This window comes from Narcine bancroftii, chromosome 10 (assembly GCF_036971445.1).
Source record: "Narcine bancroftii isolate sNarBan1 chromosome 10, sNarBan1.hap1, whole genome shotgun sequence".
In the NCBI taxonomy this organism is placed as follows: domain Eukaryota; kingdom Metazoa; phylum Chordata; class Chondrichthyes; order Torpediniformes; family Narcinidae; genus Narcine; species Narcine bancroftii.
The window spans coordinates 53,376,671-53,403,552 of NC_091478.1; the positions used below are offsets into that span (position 1 = coordinate 53,376,671).

General features: G+C 44.6%; 1 protein-coding gene across 1 annotated transcript in view; it reads right to left on the bottom strand.

Moving 5' to 3' along the window:
- Window positions 1-26,882, bottom strand: part of hydin (HYDIN axonemal central pair apparatus protein) — a 1,560,590-nt gene that overhangs the window by 383,767 nt on the left and 1,149,941 nt on the right. Inside the window, exons 50-55 of the mRNA XM_069900939.1 lie at window positions 25,227-25,346; window positions 11,036-11,195; window positions 7,545-7,717; window positions 4,656-4,854; window positions 4,042-4,141; window positions 2,386-2,485 (exon numbers count right to left, since the gene is read on the bottom strand). Of these exons, the coding sequence (XP_069757040.1) occupies window positions 2,386-2,485; window positions 4,042-4,141; window positions 4,656-4,854; window positions 7,545-7,717; window positions 11,036-11,195; window positions 25,227-25,346 (852 nt within the window). The remainder of the gene's footprint in view (window positions 1-2,385; window positions 2,486-4,041; window positions 4,142-4,655; window positions 4,855-7,544; window positions 7,718-11,035; window positions 11,196-25,226; window positions 25,347-26,882) is intronic.

Consider the following 26,882-nt stretch of genomic DNA (forward strand, 5'->3'; position numbering starts at 1 on the left):
CAGCGGTCGCACTCAATACCTGCTGTGTTTCAGGTCAGCGTGGACAGTGGCCACCTGGTGCGTTTCAGGTTAGCGTGGACACCTGACAACTAGTGTGTTGCAGGTCAGCGTTTGCACTGTGTACCTGGTGATTTTCAGGTCAGTATGGATACTGGGCAACTGGTTTGTTTCATGTAAGTGTGGACACTGGGCACCTGCTGTGTTTCAGGTCATTTTTCGCACTGGGTACCTGGTGTGTTTCAGGTCAGCGTGCACAGTGGCCACCTCGCTTGTTTCAGGTCAGTGTGGGAACTGGGCACCTGTTGTGTTTCAAATCTACGTGGACACTGGACAACTAGTGTGTTTCAGGTCAGTGTTCGCACTGGGTACCCGGTGATTTTCAGGTCAGTATGGATACTGGGCACCTGATGTGTTTCATGTCTGAGTGGACACTGTGCACCTGGTTTGTTTCAGGTTAGCATGAAAACTGGGTACCTTGTGTGTTTCAGGTCAGCAAGGACATCGGCTCCAGGTATGTTTCACGTCAGCGTAGGCACTGGATACTTTGCGTGTTTCAGGTCAGAGTGGACATTGGGCACTTGGTGTGATTCAGATCAGTGTGGACCGTGGGCACCTGAGGTGTTACAGGTCAGCGTTGACACTGAGCACCTGGTGTGTTTTTGTTCAGTGTAGACACTGCGCACCTTGTGTTTTTCAGGTTAGAATGAACACTGCTCACCTGATGTGTTTCAGGTTAGCATGACCACTGGGTACCTTGTGTTTTTCAGGTCATAGTGGACACTGAGCACCTGGTGTATTTCAGGTCGTCAAAGACTCTCGGTACTTGGTTTGTTTCATGTCAGCGTAGGCACTGGGTACCTTGTTTGTTTCAGGTCAGTGTGTACTCTGGGCCCCTTGTGTGTTTCCGATCCATGTGGACCCAGGACACCTGAGGTGTTACCGGATAGCGTGGACACTGAGCACCTATTGAGTTTCAGGTCAGCCTGACATTGTTCACCTGGAGTGTTTCAGGTCAGTGTGTACATTGTATATCTGGTGTGTTTTTGGTCAGTGTAGGCTTTGGGCACCTTGTGTGTTTCAGCTCAGTGTGGACAATGAGCTTTTGGTCTTTTTCAAGTCAGTGTGGACAGTGGGTACGTAGTGTGTTTCAAATCAGTGTGGACAGGGAGAATCTGGTGTGTTTCAGATCAGTGTGGACACTGGGCCCATTGTGCGTTTTAGGTCAGTGTTGGCACTGTGTTCTTGGTGTGTTTCAGGTCAGTGTGGACACAGATCACCTGGTGTGTTTCAGGTCAGTGTGAACACTGGGCACATTGTGTGTTTCAGATCAGCATGGTACTGGGAGCCTGGTGTGTTTCAGGTCAGCATGACCATTGGGCACCTCGTGTGTTTGAGGTTAGCGTGGACACAGGGAACCTGGTGAGTTACAGCTCAGTGTGGAAACTGGGTATCTGCTGTGTTTCAGTTCAGCGTTCGCACTGGGTACCTGGTGTGTTTCAGTTTAGTATGGATCATGGATACCTGGTGTATTTCAGGTAATTGTGGAGAGTGAGTATCTGGTCTGTTTCAGGTCAGAGTGGACACTGGGCACCTGGTGTATTTCACGTCAGCGTGTGCCCTTGTCACCTTGGGTTTTTCAGGTCAGAGTGGACACTGGGCACCTGGTGTATTTCAGGTCAGCGTGGACAGTGGGCAACTGGTGATTTTCAGGTCAGTGTGGACACTGGGCACCTGGCGTGTTACAGGTCAGCGTCGGCACTGGGCACCTGGTGTGTTTCAGGTCAGCGTGGACACTGGGGTCCTGGTGTGTTTTTAGTCAGTGTAGACAGTGGGCACCTTGTGATTTTCAGGTCAGTGTGGACACTGGGCATGTTGTGTTTCAGATAAGTGTGGCCACTGGGCACCTGGTGTGTTGCAGTTCAGTGTGGACAATGGCCTCCTGGTGTATTTCAGAACAGCGTGGACACTGGGATCCTGGTTTATTTCATGTCAGGGTGGAAATTGGACACATTTTGTGTTTGAGTGGATTTGGACAGTTTGGATGTTTTTCATGTGAGTTTGGGCAAATTTACAGCTGTATTCAAGTTTAATAAAAGCAAATTAAAAAATGCAGGATTCTCGCAGCAAGTTGTGGAGCTTCTGCAGAGAGAGATACAAACTCAATGTGTCCGATCCTTGCCTTTGAGCTGAAATGTGAATATTTTTCTCTCTCTCTCTCTACAGGATTGACTGACCCACTGAGTGTTTACTGCACTTTGGAATTTGAATTCAGATTTCTAGCATCTGAGGATTTCTGATTTAATACACTAATCATTTGATAACCATCTCTATTGATCTATTATTCATTATCAAACAGTATCTTGAGAAGAAATGGAAAAAAAGTACCTGTATCCAATCTCATATTTGCCTTTGTTCTTCAAGGTAATGGTCTGTTTCACTGTATCAATAACTTTAATGATTCCAAAATCAATCCCACCATCCGTACCTTCAACACAGAGTTACGAATCGGGTGTTATTGTCTTTTTAAGTGCAACATCACAGGAACAAGAACAAAACATTGCAGACTTCTAAACTCAACAACTGCAGGAGTATATTGGTGTTTGGCTGAATATGCTGTTCTTGGCGAGTGGATGAGGGAATGCTGGTGGAGAGATCAGAATGAGGGAGTCAGGCACTGAGTGATCAAGTATCTGGGTGATCTCAACAGGTTTGGATTGCTTTTAAGAATGGGGTGATTCGGTTGTGACTGGTGGCTGGTTGTAGTGATACATTGGTGGAGTGAAGGAATGACAATACTTTTCCACTCAGAATGGTGCGTGGTTCTGAGGGAAACTTCCAGAGGGTGGTGTCCTCATGCTTTTGCTGCCCTTAACTGGTGGGGGTGGTGGGTTTGGAAGGTTCTGTACAAGGAGTCTCAGTGAATTGCTGCACTGCATCTAGTAGACAGTACAAACTGCTGCTCCAGTGTTTGGGTGGTGTAGTGAGTGTAGGGATATGTCACATGGTAACTGTGTCCTGGATGGTGTTGAGTTCCCAAGTGTTGTTGAATCTGCCCCCACTCTACTTTCTATAATATAATACTCTATAATATTATGTCATAAATTGAATATTTCTTATTTTTTTGGTATTCATTATCTCATTTTGATTTAATTTAATATGAACTATTGAAGTTGTTTGTTTTCAGAGAGTAGCTGTTCATTTGCAGCGTGCACAAATATCGGTGCATTGGACCATTGTACAATGTGTATGATAATAAACTTATTTCCGTTACCATTATCTATAATACTACGAGTTTTCATTTCAAATCATTCTTGCCCAGATAATTCAATGAAACATATGTCGTTGAGGAGTGAAAGAAAACATTTGGAAAGTGAACTTTTCTTTGTATGAACTGCAACAGTTCCCACTCGAACCATTTTAAAGCAGATAACTGACCTAACACCTGTATCACTGAGAGGAAACTGTCACAGGGGTTAGGCCATCACTCTGTCGTAGGGGTTAGGCCAGCCTTCTGTTGTAGGAGTTATGTCAGCCCCCCGTTTCAGGGGTTAGACAAGACAATCCCTCTATCACAGGGGTTAGGCCAGCCCTCTGTTGCAGGGGTTAGGCCAGCCCTCTATCGCAGGAGTTAGGACAGCCCTTTGTCACAGGGGTAAGGCCAGTCCCCTGTCGAAGGGGTTAGGCCAGTCTCCTCGCAGGGGTTAGGCCAGCCCTCTGTTCCACGGGTTAGGCCAGTCCCCTGTTGCAGGGGTTAGGCCAACCCTCTTTTGCAGGGGTTAGGCCAGCCCCCTGTCTGTAAATGGAGGAGTGCTTCTTTATGTTAGTGAATGCAAGTCTTTGGAACACTCCATCAGAGGCTAGTGATGGTCAGTCTTTGAGGGTGAGTAGATCTTGGTTTACTCAGGGGGTTGGTTACTGACCACGATAGTGAATGAGATGCACTTCCAATGATGGAGCAGCCACGTGCCAATTCTTGCTTCCATATTTTATGTTCCTCACATGGTCATGTTCTCAGAACCAGCAGTGCAACCCGGACCTCACCTTTGGGGAAACTGATGTCCAATGCCACGTCATAAGCTTCCGCAATGACCAGAATGTTCTCTGTCTGTACAATACCGAGAATGTTGTCTGCATCGTAGACCTTGGTAGAGGATAGGAAACAATTTAGCATGAACGTAAACATGCACTGGGTCTCCAGTGACCGGATCAAATGGTAAGTGGTGGTTGTTGCACCCTCTTACCACATCACACTCATTTACTTCGACAGAGCTACCACATTAATTGTATTGTTCATTACTTTAGTATAGTCATTGACCAGATGCCACAAAGACTCCTCAAACTTTCTTTTCCTTTCTGCCAGGACTGCATGTCTGGGATTGAGCTTCTAGCTTGGGAACGATTTGCACAGATATCCAACATTGGACGTAAATGAAAGTTAGAAAATCAAAACGTTTTATTTCCTGAGTCCCATTTCATGTTTGATGCTGACCTGACACCACATCATGGGGGCTTCACTCCAACCTGGGGGTCCCACAGGGCAGGCACATCTTGCCATGAGTTAAGATGGGCACTGGACCCTTCCTTGGGACAGCATTTCTGTTTTGCTGAATGCAGATTGTACCTCACCACTTGGGTGCTCTCCTGTTTTCACTTACCTCCAGCCGAATATACTTTCTCAGATTGATTTGTCTTGTGGCTCGGAAATGCACCTGCACACAAAATTCGGCTTTGGGATCGATGACTCCCTGGTCCTGAGAGAGAGAGCAATCATCACCCAGATTCTCTAGCCCTGTGATTCTCCAAGCCACCGGGAGAAGACAAACGTTCCTCAAGGTCAGGCTCTTCGTGTCCATCCTGAGGGGAAGAAGTCAAAACTTGGCTTAACACATGGCCTTTCTGTTGTAAACCGTTGTTGCATATAATTGTCTGGACAGGCACATCAATTGGCTGATTGACCCTGTGGTCCCTCCCCACAGGGTCCTCTATAAAGGTGACTGTTCCACAGCCCTTTCCTCAGTGCAGGACAGTTGAACAGTTTGGATGTGCCTATATGCTTAAGTGAATAAAAGCCTATTGGATTCTCAACAATTGTCTTCAAGTAACTGATATGCATCATGTTCATGGTGCACAATCATGCCAAGAGCAACCGTGACATAAAAATGGGAGGAATTCATTCTAACCAATGGGAAGTTAAGGATTTCTCAAAAATAGTGTGTGTTTCCTTATGTGTGTGTGCATGTGTGTTTGTGTGTGTGTGAGTGAGTGTGTGTCTGTGTGTGAGTGAGTGTAAATGTGTGTGAGACTTTGAGAATGTGTGAGTGAGTGGCTGTGAGAATGTGTTTGTGTGAGTGAGTGAGAATGTGAGTGAGACTTTGAGAATGTGTGTGAGTGAGTGAGAATGTGTGAGACTGAGTGTGTGTGAGTGAGAATTTGGGTGAGACTGTGAGAATGCGTGTGTGAGTGTATGAATGAGTGAGTGAGACTGTGAGTGTGAGACAGAATGTGTGTGTGTGAGTGACAATCTGTGTGAGACTGTGAGAATGTGTGTGCGTATGTGTGAGTGAGTGAGAATGTGTGTGTGAGACTTTGAGAATGTGTGAATGAGAGACTGTGAGAATGTATATGTGTGAGTGAGTGAGAATGTGAGTGTGAGATTTTGAGAATGTGTGTGATTGAGTGAGAATGTGTGTAAGACTGAGTGTGTATGTGTGAGTGAGTGAGAGTGTGTGAGACTGAGAATGCGTGTGTGAGTTTATGTGTGAGTGAGTGAGAATGAGGTGTGAGTCAGAATGTGTGTGAGTGACAATGTATGTGAGACTGTGAGAATGCATGTGAGTGAGAATGTGTGTGAGACTGAGAATGCATGTGTGAGTGTATGTGTGAGTGAGAATGTGAGTGTGAGACTGAGAAAGTGTGTGTGTGTGAGAGACTGTGAGAATGAGTGAGTGAGAATGAGTGTGTGTATGTGTGAGTGAGTGTGGATGTGAGTGTGAGACTGAAAAAGTGTGTATGTGTGAGAGACTGAGAATGTGTGTGAGTGTGAGTGAATGAGAATGTGAGACTGAGAAAGTGTGCAAGTGTGTGTATGTGTGAGTGAGAATGTGAGTGTGAGACTGAGAAAGTGTGTGTGTGTGAGAGACTGAGAATGGGTGTGAGTGAGTGAGAATGTGTGTGAGTGAGTGAGAATGTGTGTGAGTGTGTGTATGTGTGAGTGAGTGTGAGACTGAGAAAGTGTGTGTGAGACTGAGAATGTGTGTGAGTGAGAATGTGTGGGTATGTGTGAGTGAGTGAGAATGTGAGTGTGAGACTGAGAATGTGTGTGAGTGAGAATGTGTGAGTATGTGTGAGTGAGAATGTGAGTGAGACTGAGAATGTGTGTGAGACTGTGTGAGAATGTGTGTGTATATGTGAGTGAGTGAGAATGTGAGACTTTGAGAGTGTGTGTGAGTGAGTGAGAATGTGTGTGAGACTGAGAATGTGTGTGAGTGTGTGTATGTGTGAGTGAGTGACAATGAGTGTGAGATTTTGACAATATGTGTGTGTGGGTGCATGAGAGTGTGTGTACATAAATGTGTGTGTGAGTGAGTGAGAATGTGTGTAAGACTGAGTGTGTGTGTATGTGAGTGCGTGAGAATGTGTGTGAGACTGAGAATGCGTATGTGAGTGTATGTGTGAGTGAGTGAGAATGAGTGTGAGTCAGAATGTGTGTGTGTGAGTGACAATGTGTGTGAGACTGTGAGAATGCATGTGTGTGTATGTGTGAGTGAGTGAGAATGTGTGTGAGACTGTGTGAATGTGTGTGTGAGTGTATATGTGAGTGAGTGAGAATATGAGTGTGAGACTGAGAAAGTGTGTGTGTGAGAGAGATTGTGAGAATGTGTGTGAGTGAGTGAGAATGTGTGTGTGAGACTTTGACAATGTGTGTGTGTGGGTGCATGAGAGTGTGTGTGTGCATAAATGTGTGTGTGTGAGTGAGTGAGAATGTGTGTAAGAATGTGTGTGTGAGAGTATGGATGTGTTGTGGGTATGTATGCATGAATGTGTGTATGCGTGTGACAGTGAGATTGTGAGAATATGTATGTGCAAGAGTGTGTGTGTGTGTGAGAGAATGTGAGCATGAATGTGTGTGTAAGTTTGTGTGCATGAACGTGTGTGTGTGAGTGCATATGTGAGTGTGTGTGAGAATGTGTAAGTGAGTGTGTGAGTGTGTATGTAAGTGTGTGTGAGTGTGTGAGAGAGTGTGTGAGTGTGTGTGTGAGTGAGTGTGTGTATGTGAGAGAGTGTGTGTGACTGTGTGTATATGAGTGTGTGAGTGTGATTGTGAGTGTGTGTATGAGTATGTGCGTGTGAGTGAGTGTGTGTGTGAGCATGTGTGTGTGTGTGCGCGTGTGGCAGGTAGCTGCCTTGCAATCATTGCTTCATCGGGAAATTGACTATGCCTGATGATTGTTGGGAATTGACAGGATACATTTGGCCACATTGATATGTCTGTTTGTAATGTGCTGCTGTTGTATCCCGCAGTTTGACTTTGATACAAGACTGACCTGTGAAGAATCATTTTGTCGAAGTGCAGCTGTTTGCGGTCAAGTTCCATCTCTGGACGTACTCCATAACAGGATACCATAAAGAGGACCGGTTCGGGATTTTCTCGGATGCAACAGACAAGGCAGTCGTCAAATTTCCCAGGGCTGGTTGGATAAGCCCAGATCGTAACATCCTGGAAATCAAATCTGTGACCTTGTGTTCTTATAACTAAACTCATAGATCAAACTTTCAAGCCATTCGATCTATTTATCACTGGACACCTTTACATTGTTAATTTCAATGTCCTCATTTATTCCACCTCTCAGTATCTATGAGGAATATTTTTTTTGACATCTCACCTAATTTGCTTCTGCCTGAATTGTGCATCTTGATAATAGAATCTTTCATCAGAGCCAATATCTATTCTTCACATTTTCAACCATTCCCTCAGAATAAATACATTGAGAAAACACTTTGAAAATGAGGCATGTCATTCAATTCACAGCATTGAGAATAATAGTCTGAATGCCTGCAAGGGCTATAAGATGGAACCACTGGTTGAAGCGGTGCACCTCACACATTCAAACCCTCAATATGCATTTGTGAGGTACCTGGATGGCACCGAGGACACTGTGTCAATACGAGACCTGGCAAGGGCTGGAGACTCTGAGACCGACCACTTTGACAGCTACTGACCATGCCACGGACCCTATTACGTAGCATCAGAGCATGACCCTGGAGCCTGAGCTGCCTGCCTTGCAGCCGGATATCCAGGCATCTTCCCCCCACCCCCCCCATGCAGCAGTGAGTCCACCGCTGACACCCCTTTTCAGACAGTCCCTGCAGTGGACTGTCGGTCCCCTCTCTGGAGGAGCACCATATGGTCACGCCATCCCTACGGCGTTCCGGCATACAGAGGAGGCTACCTGGCAGGTTAACCTCTACCTGATGGGGCGGGCGTCTGATTTACCCGTCCCTGGTTTGTTGTGTTTGTCCTGCTGCTGTTGTGTTATTGTATTGTTGCTGTTACTATGGTTATTGTATCACCCCCAGTTGTTGATTGTGTTCTGGTGGGTTCCTTTTTTTTAAAGGGTGGTGAATGTATGTGCTGGCTGGCCCTCCCTCCGGTGTCCTCTACTTTGGCTCCTCCCTTAGTCCATGTGACCCTGGGCCATAAAGGTCGAGTCCCCTTTCCTTCCCATTCCTTTCTAGCCTTGGACCCAGGCCAGCAGTCTCTCATACAATAAAGCCTATCATTCTCCTCAGTCTTTGTCCGAGTCATTATTGGGGCTACTGAGAGGCCCAACGCTAATGAACACCACCTGATTAGTTTCTCCAGCATGTTTGTGAGCCGATACTTCATATGGTTGCTGCATGACCTATTGAGTTTCTCCAGCACATTTGTGCATTGCACTACCTGATTAACATCAAAAAAGATAATCATGATTGTGCCCTGACTAATCTCATTGTGAAAATCTTGTCATGTCAAAGTCTACCAGCAGCATCAGAAACGGCATCTAGAATTTACAATCCACCCACGTGAACTTCACTAAAACAACATCTATAAGCCATCTAAAGTCTACACCAGCAGTCCTCAACCTTTATCTTTCCAGTCACATATCACGTAATTAATCCCTGTGCCATTGGTGCTCTCTGATTAGTAAGGAATTGCTTAAGGTGGCGTGTGAGTGGGAAGAAAAAGATTGAGAATCACTGGTCTTGTGACAAAGTATATAGATATGTTTTTGGGAGATAAATTGGGAAAGCTTTTAGTGTAGGTCACATACAAACACTTTAAAACAAATCTTATTAAAAATACTGGAGCTTTGCTAATGCTAGACATGTCGGGGCCTCAGACCCTTTGCAAAGGTTTTGGAGAGTTGCCCAAGAGACTTCGCTAATGGATTGTTCTTTAAAAAGAAAAGGCAACAGAGGAAAGGGCTTGTCAGAGCCGCAGACAGTCTGGAGGGGAACTTGCTGTTCTAGGAGGGTCATGTGCTTTTGCAAGCAGAAAGAGTCAAACAGAATTTTTCTCTCAGAGAGAGAGAGAGAGAGAGACAGAGAGAGAGATCAGTTCTACAGTGGTACAGTCAGTAACAGCAGCTGGGACTGTAGCAGGACAAGCTGGAAAGCTTATGGAAACCCTATTTACAAGGCAGGTTGTGAGTTCTTAGTTCAGCCTGGTCAAAGCCCTTGTGGTTCATGCAAGAGGAGAGGACTGGCTGCCTAATGTTTTACTTGGAATAAGTGAAACAATAAGGAACTCTGTGGTGATGTAAAAGAAAGAGGTTATCATCTGGAGAACCTTGAAGGGGCAAGTTTCATCAGTAAGACTGAAGTGGCTGATTAAAAAGGAACAACAAATCGCTCTCTGAAAACTGACAAAACCCTTCCTGAGCGGTAACCATTTACCTTTCAAGCACCAAAGTCTGGTGAACTTTAAAGATAATTAAAGGCAAATTTTGTTTAAATAACCATTTGTCTTGGTGAATATTTATTGTTGCTTGGTTTTGGAGTCCTCTGGGCTCGTAACAGTCCACACTATCTTCTCATTAACAGCAACAAGTATCTATCCTGCAACCTCACTTTCATTCTTCCATATCTAAATTATTGAGTCAATGTGTACACATTAAAACATTAAACTATTTCCTCAACTTGCCCCTCAACATTGTACTCAAGCTGCAATTCATAAATGTGCTGGAGAAACTCAGCAGGTCACACAGCATCCATTGGAAGTAAAGAGTAACCAACATTTCAGGCCTGAGCCCTTCATTAGGTATATCAAACTAATACCAAGAAAAGTCTGCAATGAACTCTATTAATACTACCCCAGCTCACTAACCCATGTTTGCCTGCAAACACTTCCAAACACTGTCCAGCTCTCTGCATAAACCTTTTGAGATTCACATTGTTAGTCCACTCTGTAAGCTTACTGACTTCATCTGCATTATAGTTTACATCTTCATGAACAATTCCCACAGTCCATGAGACACCACCACCAACCAAAAGGTCATCGACCCCATGGATGCTAACTGAGAAAAATTATACTATGGTGCAAGGATGATTTTACAAAAATCTACACTGGTCATCACCACCCCATCAAAAACATAATTTCGAGACTCCACAACATCATCACATGGCATCACCAAATCCTTACTCTGCAGTAGCACTGAAGAGAACAGTAAATATCCATTTCGTACCCTCTCTTACACCATCAATGGAGCTGTATTTGTTCACTCAACCATCCAATCAGAACTTGTCCTGCCTTTCCTCATCCACCAAAAATCAAATCTTCCAAACAATGTTTTCATTATAATCCATTAAATTTCTGCATTGATGCCCCATAAAAAATAATCACAGTTTACTCAAAATATTTACTTGCATGGGGCCCTGAGAAATATACAAGATAAATGCAGTTGCAGAGTTTCATAATGCAATTTGAAGTCTGTAGCAAGGGCAGCTATGTTTGAGGATGACATCATCCCAGTCATGGTGAACTCTGCATACGTACCTTTGCTTGATAAGCTGCAAGCGTCACACTTGGTGGATCCACAAGATAGGTGGCAGCTTTCACATCATGTTGATAACTGAAAGACACTTCAGCTTCCATTGATGAGGTGTTCATGATTTTGATAATCTCCTTGTTTTTTGGATATTGGCCCTCCTTGTACCTTTAATCAAAAACATTTCATTACAATCCCAAGGCAATGAATTGGGACATATATTGCTTATTTTGTGCTACTTCTCCCAAAGGTTCCAGACATGCACTTACCTTCAGTGATGTTCCTTGTCTGCAAGCTCAGAGATCCAGGGCTGTCAGGCCATTCAACCCCTCCCTCGTGGAACAAGGTATCCCAGGGGGATATCAAACAAAATGTAACACCAAACTTCAGAGATGGGTGCCAGGATAGGTGACTAAAGCCATGGTCAAAGAGTCAGATTTTAGATTTATTGTCAGAGTACATACAGGACATCACATAATGCCCTGAGGTTCCTTTCTCTGTGGGCACGGCAAAATTACCACAAGTTGGTAGTGCAAAAAAAACTGTACACAGCATGAACATGTAAACAAATAAAAGAAATGTAAACATAACAAATGTTATAAAGTGCACGTCATGCCACCCAGGCCCTGTCCTCTTCACTTTGCTTCCATCGAGGAAAAGGTACAGGAGCCTAAAGATGAGCACTTGGCAGCACAAGGACAGCTTTTTCCCCGCTGCTGTCAGATTCCTGAATAATCAATGAACCAAAGACACTGCCTCACTTCGACATTTTGTGCACTATTATAAGAGTCTGGAAAAACAACCAACTGAAAACCTCACAAAGATAAGCGTATACAGAGCCGTTGTCATACCCACACTGCTGTTCGGCTCTGAATCATGGGTCCTCTACCGGCACCACCTACGGCTCCTAGAACGCTTCCACCAGTGTTGTCTCCGCTCCATCCTCAACATCCATTGGTGTGACTTCATCCCTAACATCGAAGTACTCGAGATGGCAGAGGCCGACAGCATCAAATCCACGCTGCTGAAGACCCAACTGCGCTGGGTAGGTCACGTCTCCAGAATGGAGGACCATCGCCTTCCCAAGATTGTGTTATATGGCGAGCTCTCCACTGGCCACTGTGACAGAGGTGCACCAAAGAAGAGGTACAAGGACTGCCTAAAGAAATCTCTTGGTGCCTGCCACATTGACCACCGCCAGTGGGCTGATATCGCCTCAAACCGTGCATCTTGGCGCCTCACAGTTCGGTGGGCAGCAACCTCCTTTGAAGAAGACCGCAGAGCCCACCTCACTGACAAAAGACAAAGGAGGAAAAACCCAATACCCAACCCCAACCCACCAATTTTCCCCTGCAACCGCTGCAACCGTGTCTGCCTGTCCCGCATTGGACTAGTCAGCCACAAACGAGCCTGCAGCTGACGTGGACATTTACCCCTCCATAAATCTTCGTCCGCGAAGCCAAGCCAAAGATTTTTATGTTTTATATTAGTGTTGTAATAATATGAATGTTTGCTTTTTGAGGCTGCTGCAAAACACTAAAATTCTAATTCTGAAGCAAGAGTCCTTAAATGAGTCCCTGATTGAGTTTGTCATTGAGAAATCTGATGGCAGAGGGGTAGCAGCTGTTCCTGAACTTGGTGGTGTGAGCCTTGTGGCACCAAGACCTCATTCCTGATGGCAGCAGTGAGAACAGAGTGTGTGCTGGGTGGTGTGGGGATTTGATGGTCACTGCTGCTCTCTGATGGCAGTGTTCCCTGTTGATGTACTCAGTAATAGGGAGGATTTTGCCTGTTATGTCCTGGGCTGTGTTCAGAGCCTTTAAGCTCAGGGCTATTGGTGACCCCATACCAGACCATGATGCAGCCAGTCAGTGCACTTTCTACCACATCTCTGTAGAAATTTGCCTGGGTTTCTGGTGTCAAGCCAAACCTCTGCAAACTCCTGAGGAAGTAAAGGCGCTAATGTGCTTTCTTCATGTTGCAGTTGGTGTGTTGGGTCCAGGAAAGATCCTCCAAGATAGTGACTCCCAAGAACTTAAATTTGCTCACCCTCTTCACCTCTGATCCCCCAATGATCACGAGATTGTATACAACTGGCTTTTCTTTCCTGAAGTCAACAATCAGCTCCTTAGTTTTGGTGATGTTAAGTGCAAAATTGTTGTTGGTGCACCATTCAGCCAGGTTTTCAATCTCTTTCAAATATGCTGACTCATCCCCATCCTTTATAGAACCCCCTACCATGGTATCATCAGCAGATTTGTAGATGGTGGTGTTGACCACACAGTCGTAGGTGTAAAGTGAGTAGAGCAGGGGGCTAAGAACTCAGCCCTGTGGTGCTCTGGCCCAGATGGAGATTGTGGAGGAAATGTTCTTAGCAATCTTCACAGGACAGAACAGAAACAGCTCAACTCATCCATTCTGACCAAGTTGCCATGCTGAGTAAGACTCATCTGCCTGTGTTTAGTCCATATCCCTTTAAACCTTTCCTAACCATGCACTTGTCCAAAATCTTTTAAATATTGACATTATACTCCCCTCTACCATTTCTTCTGGTAGCTGGTTTCATGGTCCTACTATCCTCTGCATGAAAAATGACCCTAAGATGCCCTTTATATCTTTCCCCTTTCACCTTATATTGATGTCCTCTAGTTTTAGACTCCCCCACCCTGGGACAACTCAAGCTCTCCAGACCTGATAACATCCTCATGAATCTCTTCTGCTCCCTTTCCAGCTTAAAGGCATATTTTAAAGCTGGCTTTACACACAGAGATTCATTGTATATGGGATGAGCTGCAAGAGGAGATGGTAGAGGTGTGGAAGCACATGGTTAGGAAAGGTTCAAAGGGGGAAGGGTCAACTGGAGGTCTTGTAGATAGTGAAGTCAGTTGCCAAAGATTGAAGCAGGATCTTGATCAATTAGGCAGGATTAGCAGAGGAATGGCTGATTGAATTTAAGACTGAGAAATGAGAGGTGTTGCATTTTGTGAGGTGTGAAGTGGGGAGGGCCAACAGTGAATGGTACGGATCTGGGGAGTGTTGTAGAGAAGAGGGGTCTAAGATTACGGGTACATAGTACAGTAAAACCCGTTATTCAAGCAACTGGCGACCTCAAGCAAGTGGCAAAATAAGGAGGAAAATAAATAAATACGATTCATACAGATTTAAATAAAAGTTTAAAAGTAAATGTTCTCTGAATCAAACATAAATCTTTGATGAAGATGGGAAGAAATAGTCAGCCAGCAGAGTGGCTTGCTCGTGCTTTGTTCACGGCAGCAGTTTGAATAAAGTTGGTGTTGCCCAGGATGAAGAGCAGATTAATGCCGATCGCCATTGGGGTGACTCTCCTAAAGTGTCTCCTTATCCTTGCTTACTAAGAATCTTTATCTTAATTAGTATATTATTCAGTGTATTAGTAAGGCTTTATCTGTAAACTTGGTGGAGGGGGATTAATTATATATAATGCTATTGTTTGTCTTTCAGGCGGCTCCAAGGAGGGGGAGGAATCAGCAGATGCAACGACAGTTAAAATTTTTGAGAGAATGTAACTGAAAATAAAGTAAAATTCTTTAATGTTTTATATATTCATATAAGTAAAGTTTGTTCAGTGTAAATGTGGTATTTTTGTCTTTTAAACTGTTTATTCTTAATGCAGGTGTATTAGTTGGGCATTGTAAGAGTGAGTCTCAATCAACTGGAAAACTCATTTATCCGGCATTTACCAATCCCCCATAGATGCCGAATACTAGGTACATTAATTGTAAAGACTTAGAGGGATATGGGCCAAATGCAGGCAGTGGGACAAGTGTGGGTGGCTCATTTTGGTCAGCGTGCACAGATTTGCCAGAAGGGCCCGTCTCCACTCTGTGTGACTCCATCTTGGTTGACATGTATGAGTTAGGCCAAAGGGTCTGTTTCTGTGCTGTCTTTGGCTTGGCTTCGCGGACGAAGATTTCTGTGCTGTATAACTCTATCATTTGCCATAGAGGTAAATTTTTAGAAAGAATTTTATTAGTAGGGAAGAAAAGTGTAATATTTATTTTTTTTTAATTTAGACATACAGCATGGTAACAGGCCATTTCAGCCCATGAGCCTGTGCCGCCCAATTTACACCCAATTAACCTGCACTCCTAGTACATTTTAAATGGTGGGAGGAAACTGGAACCCCCGGGGAAAACCCATGCAGACATGGGGAGAACAAACAAATTCCTTACAGGCAGTGTGGGATTTAAACCCCTGTCCTGATCGCTGATGATGTAAAGGCTTTGTGCTAAATGCTACGCCAACCGTGCCACCCAAATTTCAGGAAGGAATTCCAGAGTTTGAACCAAAACAATTGTAAGCACAGGCTCCTCTGCGGGAAAGGTTAAATGCGGGGGTGTATATCAGACCAGAAGAGAACTGGATTATAGATCGTGGGTAACTCGGTTGGCGAAGCGGTTAGTGCAACACCATTACAATACTAGCAATCGGGACTGGGGTTCGAATACCACACTGTCTGTAATGAGTTGGTACGTTCTCCCCATGTCTACGTAGGTTTCCCCATGGACTCTGGATTCCTCCCACTGTTCAAAATGTACCGGGGGTATGTGATAGATTATAGATATATTTTTGGGAGATAAATTGGGAAAGGATTTTTAGTGTAGGTCACATACAAACATTTTAAAACAGATCTCCTCTCTCTCTACCTTCCATAAGGACCACTCCCTCCATGATTCCCTCATCCACTCATCTCTTCCCATTAATCGCCCACTTGACATTTTCCCCTGCAGCCACACTTATGCCTACACCTCCTTCTTCACCACCATTTGGGGCCCAAAACAGTACTTCTGAGTGAGGCAACACTTCACTTGTGATTCTGAAGGGGTCATCTACTGTATCCAGTGCTCCTGTTCTGACCTTCTCAACATCGGAGAGACTGGATGCCGACTGGGAGATTGCTTTGCTGATCATCTTTGCTCTGTCTGCATCAGTGAGAAGGATCTCCCTGTGGCCAACCATTTCATTTCTGAGCCCCATATCCATGCTGATATGTCTGTCCTTATGTACAAAAACCACCCATAAATTGGAGGAGCAACATCTAATTTTCTGTCTGGGCCTTCTCCAACCAGATGGCATTAACATTGATTTCTCCGGTTTCTGCCAGCCCACTCCCCATTCTCCCTTCCTTCCCCATCCCTCTGCCATTCCTCCAGCTCTCCACCTCCTTTCCTCTCCATCTCCTCTCCCCCTGGTGTGCTCTCCTTCCCTTATCCACCTATTGCTTCTTCCCCCCCACCATTTTGTTCGGGTACCTGCCTACATTTTGTCATAGCTTAATGAAGGACTCAAACCCGAAACAATGGTTATGCATCTTTATCTTTGCTGATCAGTATGAAGGATACCATTTGACCTGCTGAGTTTCTCCATCTTTGTGTTTTTACTTCAACCACCATGTCTACAGACTTCCCTGTTTTACTCTTGACTTTAAGAAGATGGTGTTGAGACATCTTGTTGAACGATTGCCATACATGAAGAGAAGGTGCTTCAATGGTGGTGTTTTTTTAATGTTAGTTCCAGTAGCAATGAAAAATCTGACATATATTTTCAAGTCATGGTGTGTGACTTTAAGAGAAACACAGGTCTGAAAGGTCCAGTTTGGGAAGAAACTGTGGAGGTAGACTTGCTACCATGCTGCATATTGTACATAGCATGGTGGGATAGGGAGTGAAGGTTTACTTTGGAGGATTAGGTTCAAATGGGCCAAGAAAATTAGAGGAACAAATTTGTAGGGAGATAACGTATATGTGTGAAAATCATAAGGTAGTGATCATGGGAGATTTTAACTTCCCACACATTGATTGGGATACCCATACGGCTAGAGGGCTGGTTGGGGTGGAGTTCGTTAAATGTGCTCAGGATTGTTTTCTAAATCAGTTAGTAGAAGAACCGACTCGGAACGGTGTAATACTGGATCTCCTGTTAAGGAACGAGCTAGGTCAGGTAGCGGACATTAATGTTGGAGAACCAATTGGGTCTAGTGATCATAATTCTGGTAGTTTTAGGAAAGAGCAAGGAGAGGCCTAAAGTTGAGGTTCTGGATTGGAAAAGAGCAAATTTCGAAGGAATAAGAAGGGACTTTGGGAGCATTGAGTGGGACAGGATATTTTCAGCTAAGGATGTTAATGAAAAATGGAGGATATTCAAAAAAGAAATTTTGAGGGTACAGAGTAGTTATGTCCCAGTGTGGATCAAAAGAAAGGCTGGAAGTCATAGGGAGGCTTGGTTTTTGAGGAATATTGGAAATTTGGTTAGGAGAAAAAGGGAGGTGTACAAGAGGTATAAAGAGCAGGGAGCTGAGAAGTTGAAAGAGGACTACAAGGAGTGTAGAAGGAATCTTAAGAAAGAAATTAGAAAGGCCAAAAAATGGCATGAAGAGGCTTTGGCTGACAGAGTAAAAATAAATCCAAAGGGTTTCTATAAGTACATTAAAAGTAAAAGATTAGTGAGAGATAAAATTGGACCCCTTGTAGATAGCGAGGGTAGACTGAGTGAGAAGTCTGAGGAAATGGGGGAAATTTTGAATGATTTCTTTGCCTTGGTATTCACTAGGGAAAAAAAATGTTGAACCAGTTGAAGTAAAGAAAAATAGTGGGGAGGTCATGAAGCATATAAGGATAACCAAGGAGGTAGTGATGGCTGTGTTAAAAAATATAAAGGTGGATAAATCTCCCGGACCGGACAAAATATTCCCTAGGACACTCAGGGAGGCTAGTGGACAGTTAGTGGGGCCATTATCAGAGATATTTAGGATGTCACTGGCCACGGGGGTGGAGCCAAAGATTGGAGGGTGGCATGTGGTGGCATGTGGTTCCTCTGTTTAAGAAAGGGTCCAAATGCAAACCTGGGAATTATAGGCCTGTAAGTCTGACGTCTGTGGTGGGAAAGTTGATGGAAAGTGTTCTGAGGGATGCTATTTACAAATTTTTGGAGGTACAGGGATTGATAGGGAGTAATCAGCATGGTTTTGTCAGGGGTAGATCATGCTTGACAAACCTGATTGAGTTCTTCGAGGGGGTTACAAAAAGGTTGAAGAGAAAGCTGTGGATGTTGTCTATTTGGACTTTAGTAAAGCTTTTGACAAAGTTCCCCACAGGAGGTTAGGAAAAAAGGTGGAGGCATTAGGTATAAATAAAGAGGTAGTGAAATGGATTCAGCAGTGGTTGGATGGGAGGTGTCAGAGAGTAGTGGTAGAAAATTGATTGTCCAATTGGAGGCTGGTGACTAGTGGAGTTCCTCAGGGTTCGGTCCTGGGTCCACTATTATTTGTTATATATATTAACGATCTGGATGTAGGGGTGGAGAATTGGATAAGCAAGTTTGCGGATGACACAAAGATTGGTGGTGTTGTGGACAGTGAGGTAGATTCCCATAGATTAAAAGGTGATTTAGGAAGGCTGGAGGTGTGGGCTGAGAAATGGCTGATGGAATTTAATACAGATAAATGTGAGGTGCTACATTTTGGAAAGGCAAATTTAAATAGGTCATATACATTGAATGGTAGACATTTGAGGAGTGCAGAGCAACAAAGGGATTTAGGAGTTATGGTAAATAGTACTCTCAAGGCTGATACTCATGTAGATGGTGTGGTGAAGAAGGCATTTGGAATGTTGGCCTTCATAAATCGGAGTATTGAATTCAAGAGTAGGGAGGTTATGATGAAATTGTACAAGGCATTGGTGAGGCCAAATTTGGAGTACTGTGTACAGTTTTGGTCACCAAATTATAGGAAAGATATAAACAAAATAGAAAGAGTGCAGAGTAGGTTCACAAGAATGTTGACAGGATTTCAGGGTCTGAGTTACAGGGAAAGGTTATGCAGACTGGGGCTTTTTTCTCTGGAGTGTAGAAGATTGAGAGGGAACTTGATAGAGGTGTTTAACATTTTAAAAGGGCAGACAGAGTAAATGTGGATAGGCTTTTTCAATTAAGAAAGGGGGAGATTCAAACTAGAGGACATGGTTTAAGATTGAAGGGGGAAAATTATAAGGGGAACATGAGGGGAAATTTCTTTACGCAGAGGGTGGTGGGGATGTGGAATGAGCTTCCGGCAGACGTGGTCGAGGCGGTATCATTGGTTACATTTAAGGAAAGACTGGATCGTTACATGGATAGGAGGGACTAGAGGGGTATGGACCGGGTGCTGGTCACTGGGACTAGGAGGGTGGGGATTTGCTACGGCATGGACTAGTAGGGCCGAACTGGCCTGTTCTGTGCTGTAAGTGGTTATATGGTTATATGGTTATATAGGACACAGGATTGTGGATGAGGCCAAGCGTCTTGTGTGTTGATGGAGTAGCACCTGTGCAGAAAGGTAAAGAATACTCCATCACAGGTTTCTGGTCATTGGTAAACTCAGGACAGTGATGATAGTGGACAGATTGGGCTGTTTTGTGTGGAAGAGACCTAATAAAGCGAGAAGGAATTGCTTGGAAAATCTGTTAACACTGATTCCCACAAAGAAACTTTGATGTCAATGTTCAATGTGAGTTTACAAGTACAATGGACAGATGTGGTCAAGGGTGTCTCCAGAACATGATCATATGCTGAATTTGGACAAATTGAGTGTTGAGGGAGCAAAGCAGATTGACCAGAATTGACAGAAACATAATTTCTAGACCAGGGGGGATTTACCAGCTGGGCAAGAAAAAACATAGGAAGTTATAGTCTGGAAGTATGGCATTAAGTTGAAAGAGAGGGCAAAAATGGTTGAAGAAAGGGACTGACATCAATGAAGATTGCAAATCACTTATTCCAGTGCCAGAGGAAGAGGATTGAGAAGAATTTCTATTGAGAAAGAGTGTACTATTTGGTTAGACATGAAATAACATGGATTTTAAAGAGCTTCCAGTCTGAAAGCTGGAGGAAGAAGAAACTTTGAAAGGCATGAGAGGATTCAAGAATTGAAAATGTTGAATTTTCTTAGATGCCAACTAAACTCTGAAATACTGAAACCAAAATTAGTAATTAATTATTTTAATTGTACTGGAATGATTTCCCCCACAAATGTACTCCACTGTCCCCAGTGGGAACAGTCCAAAGCTCAGCAGAGACTCATCTACGGCATCTCCTTGACTACAATATCAAACCATTTGCATGCTTCTGCCTCTCTTTCACTCCTTGTTTTTGTCCCTGGCTCAGCTCATTTACTGCCTCTAGTTCAAATTCAAGTCCACGTTTATTATCACCTGACTGCATATTTATAACCAGAAGAAGTGCTGTATCTCCAGACCATGGTGTATACACAAACACCGCAATACACAGCACATAATAATCACATGAATACATATTGATATAAATTTTTAAAAAATATATAAATATATAACAATATTTGGAATGATTTACTCAATTACTGGAAACTGTTCAATCACACAGCCTGTAGGATTAAGCGATTTTCCAGTATGGCAGTCCTGGTTTTAATGCTCCTGTACCTCCTTCTTGATGGTGGTGGGTCATAGATAAGGTGTGCTGGATGGTGTGCTCCAACACTGTCCTAAGTTGCCCCCACCACACAGATCTAAGCCCAGCAAAACCCTGACTATCCACACCATCACTCTCTCTGATCCCTGCCTTGCAGTTCTCATCTTTGATTTCAAATACTTCCACAGCCTCCTGAGTATCCCTGTCACCATTACCTGTCCTACAACCCATGACAATCTCTGCATTCCTCTCCAGCCCCGTCACCATTACCTATCCTCCATGCACCAACCTTCTACTTGCCTCCAGCACTCTGTCACTTTTACCCATCCTCCAGTCCCTGACATCACTACATTCCTCCAGTCTCTGACATCCCTGCACTCCTCTCCAGACACATCACCATTATCCAACCTCCAGTCCCTGACCTCTCTACAGTCTTCTAGCCTCTGTCATCATTACCCATCCTCCAGCTCCCTGACATCTCCTGTCCACCTGCACCAGGTGCCACTATGTCCACCTGTACCAGGAACAACTGAAGTCCACGTGCACCAGGTGCCACTGAAGTCCACCTGCACCAGGTGCCACTGAAATCCACTCACACAAAGTACCACTGAAGTCCACCTACACCAGGTGCCACTATGTCCACCTGTACCAGGAACAACTGAAGTCCACGTGCACCAGGTGCCACTGAAGTCCACCTGCACCAGGTGCCATTGAAGTCCACCTGCACCAGGTGCCACTGAAATCCACTCACACAAAGTACCACTGAAGTCCACCTACACCAGGTGCCACTGAAGTCCAGCTACAACAGGAGATATTGACGTCCACCTACACCAGGTGCCACTGGTCCACCTGCACCAGGCGCCATTGAAGTCCATCTTCGCCAGGTGCCACTGAAATCCACTCACACAAAGTACCACTGAAGTCCACCTACACCAGGTGCCACTGAAGTCCAGCTACAACAGGAGATATTGACGTCCACCTACACCAGGTGCCACTGAAATCCACCTACACCAGGTGCCACTGAAGTCCAGCTACATCAGGTGCCACTAAGGTCCACCTGAACCAGGCGCCACTGAAGACCACCTGCACCACTGAAGTTCACCTGCACTACTGAAGTCCACCTACACCAGGCACCACTGAAGAACCATCTGCTCTGACAGCCCCACAACACTAAAGATACAAGTTCAGATGCTCTCTCGTGTGGAGGTTTGCACATCTTCCCTGCGACTATGTGGATTCCCTCTATGTTTTCCAGTTTACCCCAAATCCAACAGGTGTGTGGATTAATGGGTTTATTCGCCACTTTGGATTGCTGCTGGCTTGGAGATAAGTGTTAGAATCTAATGGTAAATAAATAAAGAGGGATCAGTGTCAATTGGTGTTTTCATGCTGCCCCTCACACCGGTATTTAATTGGCTTTTTACCATTTCACCTCAGGACCAACATGGTAGGCAAGGTCATTTTCATCCCAGTACAGACATAGGCTGTGACATCTGGATGACAATGAATACATGTGGCCTGTCTCTCGCAAAGGCAGGGGAGAGGACTGTGACCAATCGCTGCTCTCCGACAGACCACGACCAGTCTCCACACTGATTCCTCTGCCCCACTCTCTCCCTGACAGTCCACCACTAGCCTCCACACCAATCCCGCTGCCTCACTCTCCAACCACAGTCCGTTACCAGCCCCCACACCGATCCCACCATTCTGCTCCCCCCTTGCTGGCACTAGGTGCCGCCATAAATTAACACACTGGGTTATTCCAACCATAGTGACGCCCCTTGGCTCTGCATTTTACAAATGTCTCGGACTGAATTCTGCATCACATTGCACAGGTCATTCTGGGGAATGGCAATCTACTTTAAATAAGAGTAGAAATTGGTGTTCAAGTATTCCCAACTGAATAAAAAGAAATAAAAATGAGATGGGCACCAAACAGGCTCTCTTATTTTAAATTAGGAAGCATTTGAGACCCTGAATAGGAATGAGCAAAGAATGGGAATTCAATTCGCTCTAATTTATACAATATATACAATCGCCTCATGTTGATTGGATCTCAGCTGGAGTGTGTTTTAAGGGAGTTTGTGTGTTTTTTCATTGAAAATATGTAGAAAAAACACAGAAGCATTGTGAACATGCAGTTATGTAAGTTTATACAGTTCAAGAATGTTAAATTGTTCTGCAGTAAATTGGAGAATCAAATTTATTCAGATCTAATTGTTTTTTTTCATGTGTTCAGAAGATGGTGAGAAGCGCCCTACTGAGGACCAGTCTAATGAGTGGCACGCTCTAGTGCCAAGTTTACAAAAAAGAAAGGAGGGAATGAAATGATGGAATGAAGGAGGGAAGGAAGGGAATGAAGGAAAACCCCCTCCCTCCCTTCGCCACCGGCACCTTCCCCTCACCTCCCCCACTGCTCATCTCAGCAACTGCTGTGAGTTACTGCTCTGGGTGGCTCCAACCCTAGTGACACCATTGCACAGGGTGGCCAGCAGGGTTGTCAGCTTGTAGCCGGTGGAGCTGACAGCCCCACCAGCCGCTCTTTGACAGCCCCATCAGCACTTTCTTTAAGTGCTCACTGCCCCCCTGACTTTAGATCCTGGCTATGCCCCTGTGTTACATTAATTATTTTTACATCAAATTCCAGCTGGTGGCTGGTTGTTGGAGGGGAGAAGGGCGGTGGGAAGTAGAATGCTCAACACATATGTTTTACATCACACTGGAGGCCGAAGCTGTAATGCTACACGTCCCACCCCCTTTTGCACTGTTGCTGTGTAAAAGGTCGCACTGAACTGGCTTTTCTTGGTTCAGTGTGAATGCTCTAACCCGACCCGGCTTGCAACATGGGTTGTTGATGCATCAATTTACTGGGATCTCAGTGTGAAACAACCTAACGAGTTAGCACTGACTCAGTGGGCTTAGGGTCTGTTCCATGCTAAATCTTTCTCAGATTACTACGGATAGTTTTAATGAGTGACCAAAAAATAACCCCCTTCCCTTTAATCTGCTGAGAGTGCTTTAGCCTGGAGTATTTTTTCAGCTCCTTGTTGTCCACCTATACATCAGTGAGGTGCAACTTGGACCTCAATTTTATCGCCCACTCAAAATTAAAAGATCTGTATCACTAATGGCATTGCCACAGCATTCACAATGTAAAAGGAAAGGCTTTGTAACATACAATTAGTCTGCAAGCTGGCACAGGCATTGAAAGGAAACTACTTAGAGGCAAATGTTCCTCAGTGGAGGAATCTGAAGACAAATGCATAACTCCTCTGATTTCTGCTCAGTGGAAGATCATGGGTCTCAACGATTTACAAGAATACACATCATCATCTGAAAATCCCAGGATCTAACTGACTACAGGAGTAAAGCCAGGGGCTGGGAAGGCCATTGATGTTGCCCCATTATTCAAAATGTGAAGAAAGTACAAACCAAAAATTTACAATCTAATTAATTTAACTTCAATAAGAACATCTCCTCCACAACCTCCATTAGTACCAGAGCACGACAGGGATGTGTTCTTAGCCCCCTGCTCTACTCACTTTACCCCTGTGACTGTGTGGCTCGGTACGACAATAACATCATCTACAAATTTGCTGACAAATTTCACGGTAGTGGGTTGTATAAAGGAAGGGGATGTGTCAGCATACAGGAAAGAGATTAAAACTCGGCTAAATGGTGCACCAACAACAACCTCGCACTCAATGTTACCAAAACTAAGGAACTTATTGTTGACTTCAAGAAAGAAAACCCAGAGGTATACAATCCAGTGATCAGCCCTAATGTCCCGAAGGGACAGGAGCCAGAGTGCATTCTGAGGTGCCTCCCGTGCAGCTGTCCCTTTCAGGTGGCCAGTGTTGTGCTTTTAGCGCTGCCATCTGAACGACCATTCCACAGGTATGAGTCCGCTTCTGCAGGCGCATTCTTGGCGGCGAATGCACCTGAAAGCGGCTACTAACTTGGAGGATATTTCCTGGACCCAACATATCATGAAGAAAGCATGTCAATGCCTCTAACTCCTCAGAAGTTTGCAGAGGTTTGGTTTGACACCAGAAACCCTGGCAAATTTGTTCTGACCAGCTGCATCACGGTCTGGTATGGGAATACCAATATCTCTGAGTGTAAAGCCCTCCAAAATGCAATGGACACAGCCCAGGACATCACAGGCAATTGAGATTATCTACAGGGAACACTGCCTTCAAAGAGCAGCAGCAATCATCAAGGATCCACACCACCCAGCACATCCTCTGTTCTCACTGCTGCTATCAGGAAAGACGTGTGGGTGCCACAAGACTCACACCACCAGGTTCAGGAACAACTGCTCCCCCTCCACCATCATACTACTCAACAACAAACTCAATCAGGGACTCGTTCAAGGACTTGCACTTGGGCACTTTATTAATTTTCTTTGTTCTCTCAGCATTGCACAGTCAGTTTATTTACATTCATTATCTATTTACAGTTCTTTATTTCTTGACATGTTTAAGCTGTGTACAGTTTATTTTTTGCACTACTAATAAGTGGTAATTCTGCCTCCTCTGCAGAAAAAGAATCTCAGAATGGTTTGTGATGTCGTGTGTGCACTCTGACAATGTATCTGAAATCTGAAATCCTCCCACAATTTGCATCAATTCCTGAGAGTACTGTGAGAGTGAACTTTATTCTGCTTCTGAAATGTTTGGTAGTGATTTGTGAATTCTGTCAGAATCCTCAGACAGCCATAATACAAGAGCCTATACTTGCCTTTCCCTGGTGATTCCACAGAGCAATGGTCCAAACTGAAACACCCCTGTGCTCATAATGTATTTCTTTGAAGGAATCTCGGACTGCTTCACCTTCTTTATCCGATGCTGAAAGACAACCCTAGAAAATATATACAATTATGAGTCAGGTATGAACTCATGCAGGGATTCCCAGCAACCACATTTGAAATGTGGTGTTCAAGGAGATGACTACACACTAGAAATTATACCATAACATCACAAGATATTCGGCTCATCGTGTCTGCCCCGCCATTCTATTATTTCTGATTTAACTATCCCTTTTACCCCATTGTCCTGCCTTCTTCCTGTAACCCTTAGTTTCCTTCCTATACAAGCCCAACCTTGTCAATAGTCTCTTGGAAGGTGATTCCTTTATCCTCTGAACTAGCTCCAGTTGAAAAATCTTTCTCCTTGAATGAAAAGGTTACAGTAGTGCAGATTTGGCCACATAATGTTCCAACTTCTTTAAATTTAGACATACAGCACAGTAACAGGTCATTTCGGCCAACAAGTCCGTGCCGCCTGATTTACACTTAATTAACCCCCCCCACCACCATCAGTTTAGAACTGTGGGAGGAAACTGAAGCCCCAGAAAAACCCACACAGATATGTGGAGAAGGTATAAACACCTTACAGATAGCGCAGGATCCGATCGCTGGTGCTGTAAAGGCATTCCGCTAACAGTTACGTCAACCATGCTGCCCTTTATTGTTCTGTATTGTTACATATCCTATTATACAATATCCTATTAATGCTTCCTCTTGACCCTGCCAGCTTGTTTCATGGTGTTGCAGGTGTTTTCATTCTCCCTCTTGTATCTGGTCACATTCTGAGGAGAATGGGCAGACTGGATACTGTGAGGATGTTTCTCTTTGGGCCTGGAACTAGAACCAGAGGCATGGTGTCACTTAAGTGGTTACCCTGAAGAGGAATTTCTGCTCTATCATTCCCGTCGGTGACTGCGAGAAAGGACTGTTACTGCAACGGAGAAACCTTTAAAAAACAGTGGGGAGGTAGGTGCCCTTTTCATTCTCATCGGGGACTGTGAGAGAAGACATTTACAGGAGTGGAGAAGTCTTTAAGAAGCAGCGCGATAGGTGCCCTTTTCATTCCTGTTGATGAGTACGAGAGAGGACTGTTACAGCAGCGGAGAGATAGGTGCCCTTTTCATTCCCTCCATTTACCGATAGCTAACACAAGCAGTGTGGCCAATGTAGAGTAGCCAGTGTAGGAGTCGGTTTCTGAGGCTTTAGCTTGTGACGCTTCATGAGTAGAGACTAAGGAAAAGATTCAGGAGTTGTGGTGCGCTGTTAGCCAGAATCAGACACACACAAGGTAAAGACTGTACAACAGGCTTTAATCCACAAAGACTTCCACAGAGCCAGGCTGGTTGTAGCTGCAGAAACTCTGAGAGGCCTCAGGAGGCCGGCACAGGCTTATATCCCGGAGGGTGATGACACCCGACCGGGTGGGGCTTGATCCCTTCAGGCCGACTGATTGACAGCCGGACAGGTGTAGTCCTGTCCCCTTACACTCCTGCAGGTACAGAGGTGGCTCCCCTGCTGTTGGCAGGTGGTGTACCACCACATTCATCCCCTTCTTTAAAATTGTCCTGGCAGTAACAAGGAATCGCACC